Here is a 14,800-nt window from a genome sequence, read left to right on the forward strand (position 1 = left end):
AGGCTTTAAGTAAAGTTTACCAAAAATGACTGTAACCAGTCATGAACAGATATTCGGTGCAACTGCTTTAAAATACTGTTGGCTTCCTGGCGGTTTCTCGACTATGAGCTCATATTTAGCTGTCAAATAGGTTTCTTTTCCACTTTTACGTCAAAAGGTAGATCAACTAATTCCATTAGACGGCAGCCCGGTTTAAACCAGTGCCCAGTGGGTATCCGGTGGTGACCGTGCAGCGCAGCAGGATGATCCAGTGGGGATCTGTGACTAATGAAAAACGCAGCCCAAAGCCAGCTCTAATATCAGCCAGCAGTTCGCCGCTAAAGTCTGACGAGAAGACTGCCGGGAACACTGATAAAACTCAGACTTTCAATAAGCCACTGAGACGAAGCTCAAGCTGTTGCCAATTGATTACCTTTATCAATGTACAAAACACCATCTATATCTAATTGCTGCTATGACTTTTCATAGAAACAGGCTTGTAGGAGCTGAGGACGATAGCGGCTGCTCTTGTCCTACAATAACCTTTAATAATATCCTCAGATTTAGATTAATTATTAGATCTTATACTAAAGGATGGTATGGCTATCACTTTCATTAAGGAAAAAATAATTATGTAAATGATTGCACTGTTAGCAAAATTTTGTGCTGTAAAAGTTTGTGTAAAAGTTTGCAATTTTTAGGAAAGAATGGGTTTATCATTTCACAATGTAGGTAAAAATGGTTTAAACAAACAATCTGCACGGAAAATTGTGTAGTTCAGTGTTTATGTAACTTGTCACACTGAACTGATTACGTCAATTTATGTAAGAATGGTTTCATGAATGATTTACAGAAAAAATTGCTTTGCTCAGAATGGCTGGCTCTCTTCGTAAACTGTTACAAATCGAATGCAACAATTTACATAAAATTGTGTGCATTGCAGATGCTTTCTATCAAAACGGTGTGTGTCCTCTAACAATGCATCACTCTGACCTTAAAGGAATAGTTTAGTAAAAAAAAATGTGCTCTATGTTGATGATTTCTGACCTTTTTTAGAGCTTAGTTAAATGGGAAAGAGCTGTGTAAAAAATCTTCAAATTTTTCCTCCAAAAAAAGTAACAGCATATAAGCTTGTAGTGACATTGGGATGCACACAAAATTGCATAATTTTATTCAGATTAACTATTTTTTAGAATTTACTGCTATTCTTTGCAACAACAACAAAAAAAACAGGTTCGGTGCAACTGAAACTGATAATAATAATAATAAATAAACAAACCAATAAACTAATAAACAAATAAATAATAAGTAAATAATTAAGAATAATAACAACAACAGTAAAATACCTAAGTGAACCATAAAATCAAATGGGACACACGGATTCTTTCACCTGAGAAAGAGATGTTGAAACCCTGGAAGGAGATGGAAAAGTCTGAGATGAAGCGAAGCTGAGCCTTGAAGTTGCCGTAAAGCCCGGCGTTGACTGGCGGGGGTCGTTGCGAACCGGTGAGCCGGGCCAGGGGCCGCGCAAAACTGCCGTTCTCCGTCAGGAGCAGATAGTCATGGTGATCCTCCAGGTGAAACGCATGAAACGTGAACTGCACACCTGAGAAGAAGAGGCATCAGATGAGGACACCAATTTACTTTACTTCTTCAACAGGACACATCATGTCAAAAGAAATGACTTGGATTCTTTAAGGAAACAAGGCGTAAGTGGAGAAATTATGGCGGTGTCTTTAAATAAATTGAGGATAAATAAATCTATCTCAGCTAATGCTGTAAACTACACAGGGAGCCCTATTACTATTATAATATTAAAGTTTACAATTAACAACAGAGTACAAAACATTAAATTGTTATGTATTTTTAGATATAATAATTAACACTCAAATTAAAAAATTGTATGGAAACATGTAAATTGCGCATAAGGCATTTTTATATCAACTAAATCTAATTATAAAATGATGTTTCAACTCCAATTCATTTTTTAAATAATTAAATAATAATTTTCACAGTGGACAGATTAATTTAAACATGCATTAAATAATTAAAGGGGTCATATGATGCTGCTAAAAATAACATTATTTCGTGTATTTGGTGTAATGAAATGTGTTTATGCGGTTTAAAGTTAAAAAAACACATTATTTTCCACATACTGTACATTATTGTTTCTCCTCTATGCCCCGCCTTCTGAAACGCGTTGATTTTTACAAAGCTCATCGGTCTGAAAAAGCGAGGTGTGCTCTGATTGGCCAGCTATCCAGTGCGTTCTGATTGGCCGAATACCTCAAGCGTGAGACGGAAATGTTACGCCCCTCACCATACTGTTGATGCCGTGTCCCAGCCGGAGTGACGAGACAAAAAATATTAAAACCCATTACAAACGAGGCATTTGTTGCATCCAGTGGGGACATAATTACTGATTATAACGACTTATACTGTCTTTTTAGGCATTGCGTTGCGTTGCATTGCGCCGCGTAAACATAAAACTCTTGTCTGCATTTGTGATCAGAGAAATGACAAACAACAAGTGCTATTCTACACTGCCCAAAACTCGCGGTGTGTGTGTGTGTGTGTGTGTGTATAGAGAGAGAGAGAGGCTAATACAGTGCATATATTTGGTGAAATGCTCTTCTGAATTGCTGGACTGAGGTAAATGTAATGCTGTGTGACATTGTTCACAAGCTGTTTTATTGACGTCTTTCCACAGTTGAAACACTAATTGAGCGATTACATAAGACACGAGATGTTTATTCATGTTTATTTCATGTTATAACTAGTAATAAAGAGGAAGGGATGATCGCTGCTATTTAAACTGAGGTGCCTATACAGCATTTCTGTGTTTCAAGTGTCAAAATTGTATTTATTGTTTGAATTTCTAAATAAAACGGACAGAAATTAAAAGATGTGACTTTGTTTTTCATCGAAAGGTACAAAACGCAAAGCTTATTGTGATTATAGGACAGGATATAATGTCTATAAAGTTTTATTCATGCATTAACTAAAACAGCAGATTAAAAGATCAGTCTTGGGATTTAAGAATGGATATTGATTCGTTAAAATAGAAGAATAGTTAGAAGTTTTAAACCAAGTTCTATACATTCAGTGGATAAAACAATGTATTTGTTCGGTACACTCACAGACACATACACAGTGTGTGTTCAATAAATAAAAATACACACTTGTATGTGTTCATTGACACCTAAAAAAGTGACCTTTGACAGATCTGATGTCAAAAGCGAGCTCTCATCTTCTTCTGACAGCACATGAAGAATTCTCCTGGGTACCTTTGCCATGGCTGACCTCCAGAGTCCACGTGCAGTTTAATGAGTTGGGATAGAGCTCTGGAAAGCCAGGAGAGAGGATGATGCCCTCTGGGCCCTGGACATCGCCTCCGCACAGAGCTGCAGGAAGACATGTGTGGAATCTTAAAAAAGATCTGAAACTTTACAGGAAGCACATATGCAACTGTTCTTGTATCACTTTTAGTTTCTCCGTTTTCAGAGACTTGAGCAGGAATTCTGTTGAGATAAGCAGTGTTCAGCTGAGGGAATTCAAAGAGTAGTGTAACCTTCACCGGAAGTAAAAATACCACCGAAAGGTTAACGAGAGTAATGAGAATTTCTTCTACTTTGAGCTACTTTCCACCTGCCGTTGTCTCCAGAAAAGGTCACAACCCCACTTTACTTTGTCTATGAAAGTTTTCCTAAGAAAATGAGTGAGTGCTACTGTCCATGCAAAACTCTCTGCCATGGTGCTAGGAGGTTATGGATGATTGCATGAGAATTGCTATGCTGTTTCAAAGTGGTTGCTCACTGGCTAGAGTTAGAAGTGTCCAACTACAGGTCTCGATGACATTCTTCTTCGATGGATGTCTATGCATTTATTTTCACACAAACAGTGCAGGAAGAGTTACTTTTAAAACTTAGGCTTAGAAGTTTAACATAATAAATAATGATACTTGGCTTAGCAAATAGTCCTAATAATACTGAATTTCAGAAATGTTGACATCTAATTGCACACAAGAAGTAAATGCACTTATGTCATTGAGATGTCTATGAAAGAGCAATCCTATAGCTCAAACGGTGGAACTTAGCACTAGCAGCATCAAAATTATGGGTTTGATTCCCAGGGTATGCATGAACCCATAAAAAAATTGCTTTGGACAAAAGCATCTGCCAGATGCATAAATGATGTATGAATAATGAATGTGTGAAAATCATTTGTGAAAGCAAGACTAAAATCATTGTTAAAAATAGTCATGTGTAAAATGATTGCAATTTTAGGTAAGAATGGTTTCATCATGTCACCATTTAAGTAAAAATGGTTTTCTGAACAATTTGGACAGACATTTTAGTTTGGAATGGTCCAATACTCATGTAAATTCTCACACTGAACTGCATACAATTCATGTATGAATGGTTTTAAACATTATTTTCAAATAAATTAATTCTGCTTTGTTTGGCTCTTTTTGTGAACTGGTGCATCGAAATGAATGTGGCAATTTACATGAAATTTGTGCACACTGCAGATGAAAATTTAAATAAAAACAAAAATGGGAATGCATTAACTCATTTAGAAAAATGCTTATGACAAATGCGTCTGCCAAATACATAAATGATGCATAAATAAAGTAAAATTAAAAAGTACATCATGTTCATCACATATTATTTCACAAAATATTTTAGACTTGTGTGTAAACAAAAGAATGAATTTGGATACATCTTAAAACATATTAACAAAGTAAATGTTGTGCCAAGGAATGCTGAAGTGACACTGCAGATGAAGAAAAATTTGCAAGACATTCACATGCATTGTATAAACTCTTGGTGACGTAAATGTGTGTAATCAGAAAATCTGAAACTCATGGCTCATCTCTAATTGTGTTTCTTCTGAACACAATCTGTCAATTGAAAAGTGACTCAAGGTGTCTCAAGAAACCTTATCATAGCGTCTTCTACTAAACCAAAAGCTGAAATAGGCTGGTGGCATTATCTCGGCAGGGCTTAGGCTATTGATTGTGGCAAATATAGATCTTGAGTAATGGTCAAACCAAAGAGATACATTTTAGTCCCATGCTAAGACTTGACTGAAAACTAGTAACAGCCAGAGATAATATCATGAAATGGAACAGAAAATCATTTTGAAACTGAGCTAACATTTTCAAACATTTTAAGTGCTTGAATGAAAACACTTTAGGTCAGAAATGGCATCCTTTAGATTTATCTGTGAAATACTGAAGTGAATTTCACTATTACTTTCACCCAGAGATATAGGGCTGCAACCCAACTCACATACCTTTACTGCATACTAAAAGTATGCACTTTATTTAAGACGCACACATATATATTATATATATATATATATATATATATATATATATATATATATAAATATATATATACTTACGCCTTCTCAGTCAAAGTGCATGGGATTGTTGACTCAGTTGATTTAAATGGTATTAGCATATTGCTAAGATAACAATGCACAATGCTAATAAGTTACACACAAATGTATTGGGTAAAATCCTAACAGTCCTAAGTAAACTACGAGTATAGCCATGCCAACTATGCATTTTGGGACTGTCTTCTCCATGAAGGATACCAGAAATTCTGCCATAGTTTTTGACCAAAAGAAGGTATTCTAGAAAGGCTGCGGAATGAAGCTATCTACTCTTTTTTTTTTTTGGGAGCAAACGTATTATGCCTTAAAATGCCACAAAGATTTGGAGCAGAGCCACAGTATGCAAACTGGGATGCAGTCATAGTCATTGCTTCTTGAGATGTCCAAACTAAGACCTGAACTTCAGAATTCAAGGAATGAAGGCAGATTTCCTCAGCGACTTCACTTGTAATGATAATGAATGTCAGCGTCACTCCCCGTGAGACGATAAACGAGTCTAGCGCCTCGGGCTCAACATCTGCCTAAGTTTCTTTCTTCCCTCCAGCAGCGTGAAGTACCCAAAATATTTCCTCCATAGTCAGTTAATTCAGAATGACATGAAGTTATTAAAATTGAATAGGCCAAATGGGCCAGACATGCTAAGAGTGCCCTTTTGGAAATAAGAACATTTTACCGGAAGGTTAAAGTCAACAAAAAGGACCCTGTTTACTTTCTAAGTTTCTAAGTTCCTGGTCTTACTGTTGTTCCAACTAAAAAAATGTTCGTCTACAACATCTTGCTCCTACAATGAAATTGCTAAATTCTGGCAGCGAGTTCTTCTGAACCAATCAATTCCTGACAGATAAAATCAAATCCAGTTCTACATTTTATTTAATTGAACTTCTTGTGTCATCCAGAAATGTCACATTACACAAGCAAAACAGGCTGTGGATGACAGTTTCATGCTGACTTGAAGTTTTAAGTACTAGATGTCTTGACAGAGAGTCCAGAGCATTGGTCGGAAGTCTGGTAGCAAACCAAGCATTACCAGTGGTTTATAATTAAAACTTAAGGTGACAATCATGTCCAGCTGAATAGACTAAGTATTTTGTCAGCCCTCATTGCACCACAGCTACTCATAAAAAAGACAAAACTTTGAGAACTCAGTCACAGACATTTTAAGAATAGAATATCCAGTAAGACTCCAGTTGAAACCTCTATATATAATGCATAAGGAAGGGAATCATTTTGGTTTCATTTCCTTCTTTTGACACTATAGACAATAATAAGTCCAAAGAATACAAACTAATACGATTTTTGGCACCATACCTATTTTTATGCCCTGAATGTGCATCTTTAAATACACACTGCTATACGAACAACCAGTCAGCAATTATACTGATTTAAGTTTCAACAGAACTGGTTTTATTCAGAACTGATGTTTCCTGAGAAATTATGTTTTAGATGAGATGTATGTTTGCAGTCTGAATTGAATGTGATGAGAATTATTACATGCATGTACAGCCAGACTTCAATTACAATGCTCCTGAATATTCTTGAAATTGTTGTGAATGTCGAAATCAAAGAACTGTTTAAATGAGCAGCGTTAATTAGTCTAATTGAGACGTGTAATTGAGATGACAGCTTACCGTCACATGTCGGCAGAGGGTGGCTCCACCAGTGGTTCTTCTCACAGACCAACTGCTCCTCGTGGCTCAGTCTGTATCCGGGCTCACAGCCAAACCACACCACCGAGCCGATGGCCAAGTCTTGTCCGTAACGTATCCCATTTACGGGCACGCCGGGGTCCAAACATGAGTGAGTGTCCAGAGTGACGCCTGTAGCACAGCAAACGTAAAATGAGAGATTATTTCATGTAATTTAAAGGTACAGTTAAAGGGATTCATTTCAATTTCATTTACAGTTTCATTTTATTGTGCATTAAAAGCAAATGTATAGTTTCGGGGGGAACTATGTAAACTTACATAAAATTTTATTATTTCATTTAATTTAATTTCATCATTTTATTTTATTTTACTTTATTTTATTTCAAATTATGTTTATTGTTACTTTGTGTGTTACTGTTACTTGCTGTACCACTATCAAATTAAGCATTGTATTTGCATTGTATGCAGCTGTGCTGAAATGGTTTGACAATATGAATGCAGTTTTTTGTTAAGCCAATAAAGCATTAAATCAAAAAAAGGATGAGAAAAAGACAGAATAGGCAAGAAATATAGAGTGAGAAAGAATACTACAAAGAGAAATCCTCAAGCTGTTTGCTTGTGTGGAGAGACAGATACGATTCAGGTAGAAATATCATTTCTCAGGCAAAAGGCACCCAGTCCATAAAGACGGCTGACTCACTTTCATAAAAGAGCTTAAAGCCACTGTTAGAGCGACTGTTATCGGTGGTGAAGAGAAGATACAGGAAGTTGCCGCTGCTGAACAGGAACTGAGGGACTTGGGTGCCATTTAGAGAGGCGATTAGGGGCGAGAGGAGATTAGGCCCATCGTGAACCTCTAGAAAGTCATAATTGAGTTCTGTCTGGAACCTGCCGGAAAAATAAAAAAATAAAACAGATCAAAGAAAAGAGATAATAAAAATTACAATGTGAAATGTGTTTCCATCCACACACACACACACACACACACACACACACACACACACACATACACAGCTCATTACACATGGCTGCCCAACTTTTCCTCATTGACCGCCTCTTTTAATGAGAAGTCACAGGCGCAGTCAGTGTTCACGCTGCTGTTTATTGATGGGATCAAACGGCTTTGTGATGTGCGAATAAACACAGATCTGCCACTGTGAGCTTGCTTTAATGGAATAGTTAAGCTAATAATGAATATACGGTCATTTACTAACCCTCATGTTGTTCCAAACCTGTATGGCTTTCTATCTTCGGCAAAATAACACCTTTTACATAATGCCCTAGTTTCTCTCTTCCAAACAGTGAAAGTATATAATAATAATCAGGGTCTGAAAGCTCCAAAAATAGCATAAAAAGCACCATACAACTATCATTTTAATTACTATAAATTATGTAAGCTGCTCATAAGACTTGCACCATATTCCAAGTCCTTTATGCACTCTGTACATTAAATATGTAAAAAGTATAAAATAAAAAAATCACTTAAAAATGAAAGGGAAAAAAAATCTACATAAAATCTGGCATATTGCATCTTGATGCCCCATATAGGAAATTAACATCTGAGAGCTAAAGTTAGTGGAACAATTAATTAAATAATGAATTTGTCTGTTTCTCACACAAATGACTTAAAATAATGAACCAGCCACATGCACTACTTTTATGATATCTTTAATGTTTTTGTTTTTTTTGCCCACATTCTCATTCATTTCATAGAAAAGAGCAGCCAGCTCATTTATCATATTATCTCCTTTTGTATTTTACAGAAGTCCTACAGGATTGGCGTGCACAAGGGTACGTAAAGGATGACAGAATTTAAATGTTTTCAGTGAAAAGCCAAAGCAGAGGTGTCAACCCCACTGCCCGAGAAACACAATCTCTGCTCGCCCAATCGAGTCCTCTGCTTTTGTGATGCATCTCGAGGCGTCCGCTCCCAGGAGTCTGTTAGATCATATCTGATGATATTTCAATGGCCTACTCCAGGGAAGCATTGCAGTGCTAATGAAATAAAGTCAACCATTTGTAACTAGATATAGATTAATTCAATTTCCCTTTCACAGAAGGCCTCGATGGGCACCACGCTCAGTGTTAGATTTATACGGCAAACAGCGTGCGTATGGATCAAGCTTGTCGACATAACACTATGGTATAATGTATATAGACACTAATGGTGACTGTCTCCCTTGCGCTCTAGGTCTGTGTGCTATGACAAACATTACTCAGAAACAATAGCATCCTTCAGACGTTTCTACATGTGAACTTTGCTGCGATTAGCTGAAGCTTACAATTCAATTACATTTGACATTATACTTTATTAACTCGGCAGACTGTTACATTGAGACTTTATAAAAACCCACATGGCCTTCACACCCAAAGGACCCCAGATGAAGATGGCTATGAATATGTTGCTACTTCTGCTTATTCTAACCGTGATATGTGCCGAAATTATTTGTCGCCTTGGAGAGCTGATGCCTCCAGACATGAATCCAAATAATGCCTCTGTGTGTTGCTATTCTCAGAGCTATCCAACAGACCTGTCAAAGCTTATCTTGATGGAGCGTCCCACCTCGGCCTCGATGACCCACTCACAGCTCAGGGAATCTTTGTAGTAGCCGGGCCACCCCGGGGACAGAATGACTCCCACCGGAGCGGTGAAATGGCCTCCGCAGGGCGCTGCGGGAAACATTTTATGTACATGCCAGCAGAATGTTTATTAGAACACTTCGATTCAGCAAAGAAACCTCTTCTTAACTGTTTTTGCAGTACCGTGTCTCTGAATGTCTTTAGAGATGTAAAAAGTTCTTGATTTAAAGGTGCTGTAAGCCACACAAAACGCTCCTGCTACCTGACAGATTTCACTAAAATAAGTATCTTGAGAAATCAAACCGGTGTTTGTAAACAGCAGGAAAAAAGAGCCAGGGGAGCGAACCACACTTTTTTTTATCCATTCAGAAACACTTTATGCATGTCAATCAATTCGAATAATCGGTTTTGCAAAGGTTTTATTACTTAAAAAAATCTGTTAGCAAAGAGAAAATTAATTGCTAGCTAACTGTTAGCATTCCCACTTATCTCTAAGACAGTAGCACTTGGTAACTAGCCAAAAATGTCACATTTAAGAGGAAAATCTGACTCTTTCCTGTTGAAAAAACCAGCATATGCTGGTTAGGTATGTTTTGACGCTGGGATGCTGGTTTAAGCTGGTCCTTTGCTGTGTAGCATCTGGACCAATCAGACACACCATTTTTCATTTGATTTAACAAATCAATTATTCATTAGATTAACAAATAATCACAGACCCCTCACCCAATAAACATGCTGGGTGCCAGGATGTCTGCGAACGAACAGGCCTCTGATTCCATGGCAACCAATGCTGATATCATTGGTTTTATTGCCCAAAGGAATGCGGATAGAGAAACTCACTCATTTTCCTCATAAGACAGACACACAATGCCAAGAGAAATGGACTGTTCTCTAATGAACTCATAGGAAAACCTTTCTTTGAATGAACACGCATATCCTTCAGGTCATTGTGTATGTTGTTACTGTCATTGTATATTGTCTTTTATATTGGTTACTGTTTTATGCAGGCTTATGATCGAACCACTCGTTCATGTCATCTTACCTATATGTAATCCTACCATGTTTGGTCTCTATGAATTCATCTTTGGATGATCTAATTGGGAGTGCATATTACATGCTGATACCTATGCAACATATTAGTGTTCTAAGAATCTTTACTAGTTTGTGCATCAACACCCAAGCGAATTACATTTGCAAATTACCATGCCCTCACACAAAGGGTCGTAAAACCCTCCAGTAATTGCAACCTCCCGCTTGTTATGATTAATTATTCATATTTCCCCTTTGAGCTGATTCGCTACAGCTGGTTCATGGTGGTCATTTGCTGGTTTAAACTGGTCCTTTGCTGGTTTAAGCTGGTCCTTTGCTGGTTTATGCTGGTCCTTTGCTGGTTTAAACTGGTCCTTTGCTGGTTTAAGCTGGTCCTTTGCTGGTTTATGCTGGTCCTTTGCTGGTTTAAACTGGTCCTTTGCTGGTTTAAGCTGGTCCTTTGCTGGTTTATGCTGGTCCTTTGCTGGTTTAAACTGGTCCTTTGCCAGCACATGACCAGCATAAACCAGCAAAAGGACCAGCATAAACCAGCAAAGGACCAGCTTAAACCAGCATCAAAACATACCTAACCAGCATATGCTGTTTTTTTCAACAGGGTTGTGATTGTCAGTGATTTTACCATGGTAGATGGCATGCCTGCAGAACAAAAAAAAGAATAAAAAAAAACAGCTTTCTACATGTCAGTCGTTTCTCAGATTCAGTTTTGCAAAAGGAAGTTTTGATACTTGAAGAAAGCTGCCTGTTATATCTGTTAGCATAAAGAAAGCTAATTGCTAATTACCATTCATCTCTGTGCTAGTTGTGTAACTCTGGCCAACTTTACACTGTCGAGGGTCTTTAGAAAATTTTCTTTGTGGAGCTGGATTTTACAGCGAGACTATATGTTATTTATGTAAACAAAAAGGCGGAAGTTAGCAAAATGGCTGCTTATTGCATCATTAATCAATAAGGTGCAGATGCCAATGTTTGACTATGTCAAAAAACGTATAACTACTGGTCATACTTTCGCAAGGCCATTGTATTTCCCACTAACTCATCCCTTAGGCATGAAGCAGTGGCTGTCTTACATTGATTTTACTATGGTAAAGAGCATCCCTGTTGAAAAAACTAGCCTTAACTGGCTTTCTGCATGTCAATTGCTTCACAGATCCGGTTAGGCAAAGAAGTCTTAAAACATGATGAAAGCTGTCTGTTATCTGTTAGCATAGAGAAAGCTAACTGCAAACTCTACAACAGCTGCATATGGTAACTAGCCATAAACGTGACACTTTTTTGAGGGTCTCTGGAGAATTTTACTCTTGATTTCTTTGTAGATCGGTTATGAAAAAAAAACTGTAGGATTTAAGTAAATAAAAGAGCGGAAATAAGAAAAATGGCTGCTTATAGCATCTTTAATCAATAAGGTACAGATGCCAATGTTTTGGTGCATTCAAGTCCTCCTGGGAAGTTCGTATTTACGAGTTAAGTCGCAATTACAACATCAGGTGTTTCCAGATCACTTTGGATAGAGGAAGATGGCGATATACCTTTTCTAGAAAAAATGTAAAAAATAAAAAGCACATTAAAAAAAAAATAATAATTTTAACCGTACAAGATGATGAATGCAAAATGATGAATAAAGAATATGCATCAGTGTGTTTTTGCTTTGTTTTTATTCAATTTATAAAGGTGCTGTAAATTCAAGTGTTATATATTCATAATTGTACAATATTGTGGAATATTGCACATGCATCTTAGCTAGTTTTATTGTAAATGAATAAGTAAAAATAATCATTCCCATAATTTCAACAAATTTACCATTTCAATACAGACACTGAATCTATTGCACCCCTCATATTTTATCACTGATACGCCCCCAACTTGGAAACTCATGGCTTAAAAATATTCTGCGTTTCCCACTCGATATTGCAACATTGTGGAGGCGTTCATGTGCATTCAACTCCTAAATATGATCTTCCAACATTACTTGAACACACCATTTGACTGTCTCGTCATGCAAACTACTAACTCATCCATAAGACATTAAGCAGTGGCCATGTCTTACAGTAATTTTACCATGGTAAAGGGCATCTCGGCTGTCAAAAAAAGGTAAAACCATCCCAAGTTAGCTGGCTGATCTTAAAAGGTTTTCAACCACTTTTTTTAGCTGGCCAAATAAGTTATTCCAATCATAAACCAGCTAAGACCACCCAATCAGCTGTTTTAGGCACTCCACTTAACTTAGTTGTTAAGACTATCCTTCACCCGAGGTGAAATCAGTGTAACATACAGACTCTTGTTTGATGCAGGTGCAGGTAAGTAATATTTTCTCATCAAAGCTGGTGTTTACTGAATGTTTTTCACAATTTTCCTCTGTCATTTGTACTGTTGATAGAACAACTCAGATAATAAGTGGAACTAAACCACTTTTCTACGAGTTCAAGGGATGTAATTTAGATAATTTGAATTTAATTTAAATTTAGATCTTTCCAAAAAAACATCCAAAGGCCATTTGATAACTTTTATTCCACAGAAAAGATTAGAGGACACAAACACTTTTGAAACCTACCTTCACATTTGGGGATCAAACCACTCCACATCACCTTTCCCGCCTCCAGTTCACACACAATAGTATCTGAGCCTTGTGTCTTTATGAAGCCCTCCTCACACACCACTGAGATGGAGCTTCCCAGCTGGAAATTATTACCAAAGCGCTTGGCATTCATAGGCACTCCGGGATCCGGGCACTCATTGTGTCCAAACGCTGAACAAATAACATCAAAGCAAAGAGCTTGTTACTTGCAACGTGACTTACTTAATGAAATGGAAAGGAAAGAGCGAATGCATAATGGAATATCAAACTGTAGGAGATGGAGGATTGTGGGTAAACACTAGGGTCCTGTACGTCGTCGCACAAGCATTTGAGGATTATTTTGGCTGAGCTAATGGTGTGATGTTCAGCGAACAAGATTAAGTTGCTTGATGCTGGTGGATAAATGGCTTATGAATTAAATCGAGGAAAATATTTCCTTCCATATGTCTTACTTGACGGCTGTTCGGAATCTGATTGAAGACAATGCTTCGCATGCCAAAGATGTTGTTAGCAAACACTAAACTTTTTAAGAGTATTAATCCTTTTATCCAAGCTTTTTTTACTCTTTAGTTTAGAGCAGCCTAAAATAAACACACACACACACACACACACACACACACACACACAATATATATATATATATATATGTGTATGTGTGTGTGTGTGTGTGTGTGTGTGTGTGTAAGTATATGCGCGTGTGTGTTTATTGTTTACTAAACCTATTAAAAATCATATTTGGTAATCGAAATAATGATGAAATAAAGCAAAACAAATAGTAGATGCAAAACATAAACTTAAAAAACGTAAATAAAATGCAGCTTTAAAATAGCTTTTAAAGGGGTCATATGATGCGATTTAAATTTTTCCTTTCTCTTTGGAGTGTTACAAGCTCTTGGTGCATAAAGAACATCTGTAAAGTTGCAAAGACTAAAGTCTCAAATCCAAAGAGATTTTCTTTATAAAGAATGTTAAGAGTCAACCACGCCTACCTAAAACGGCTCGTTCTAACGCCCCCACATGTCTACGTCACGTTGTGGGAAGATTTGCATAACGCCGCCCAAAAGTTCAAGCAAAGAAAGAAGGCGTAACTTTGATTCTCGCTGTAGTATTGTTGCTGCCGCCGCCGCAATGTCTTGAAGACGCTGTGTGTTTCGTTATGAAAGTGAAACTCCTTTGTTTGGCCTTCCAAAAGAGGACACAACTAGAAATCAGTGGTAAAGTTGTATTTACAACACTGTTCCAGAACAGTTCAACCCAAATATTCAGATGTGTGCAGCACATTTTATGAAGGACGAGGACTGTTTCCTGGGAGAGTAGCGCTTGTTGTTTGTCGTTTCTCCATTCACAAATGCAGACATGGTTTTATGTTTACGCAGCGCGATACACAACGCAACGTGTAAAAAGACAGTATAAGTCATTATAATCAGTAATTATGTCCCCACTGGATGCAACAAATACCTCGTTTATAATATATATTTACTGGTTTTGTCTCGTCGCGCCGGGAGACGGCATCACAGTATGGTAAGGGGCGTAACATTTCCGTCACACGCTTGAGGTATTCAGCCAATCA

General features: G+C 37.3%; 1 protein-coding gene across 1 annotated transcript in view; it reads right to left on the reverse strand.

Annotated features, from left to right (window-relative positions):
* The window catches only part of LOC107671459 (CUB and sushi domain-containing protein 3-like), a 292,685-nt gene that overhangs the window by 174,860 nt on the left and 103,025 nt on the right, over window positions 1-14,800 (reverse strand). Inside the window, exons 15-20 of the mRNA XM_016464380.1 lie at window positions 13,207-13,401; window positions 9,560-9,698; window positions 7,729-7,916; window positions 7,011-7,199; window positions 3,267-3,383; window positions 1,370-1,585 (exon numbers count right to left, since the gene is read on the reverse strand). Coding sequence (XP_016319866.1) covers window positions 1,370-1,585; window positions 3,267-3,383; window positions 7,011-7,199; window positions 7,729-7,916; window positions 9,560-9,698; window positions 13,207-13,401 — 1,044 coding nt within the window. The remainder of the gene's footprint in view (window positions 1-1,369; window positions 1,586-3,266; window positions 3,384-7,010; window positions 7,200-7,728; window positions 7,917-9,559; window positions 9,699-13,206; window positions 13,402-14,800) is intronic.

The sequence above is a fragment of the Sinocyclocheilus anshuiensis genome, unplaced genomic scaffold (assembly GCF_001515605.1).
Source record: "Sinocyclocheilus anshuiensis isolate Anshui unplaced genomic scaffold, SAMN03320099.WGS_v1.1 scaffold552, whole genome shotgun sequence".
NCBI classification, from domain to species: Eukaryota; Metazoa; Chordata; class Actinopteri; order Cypriniformes; family Cyprinidae; genus Sinocyclocheilus; species Sinocyclocheilus anshuiensis.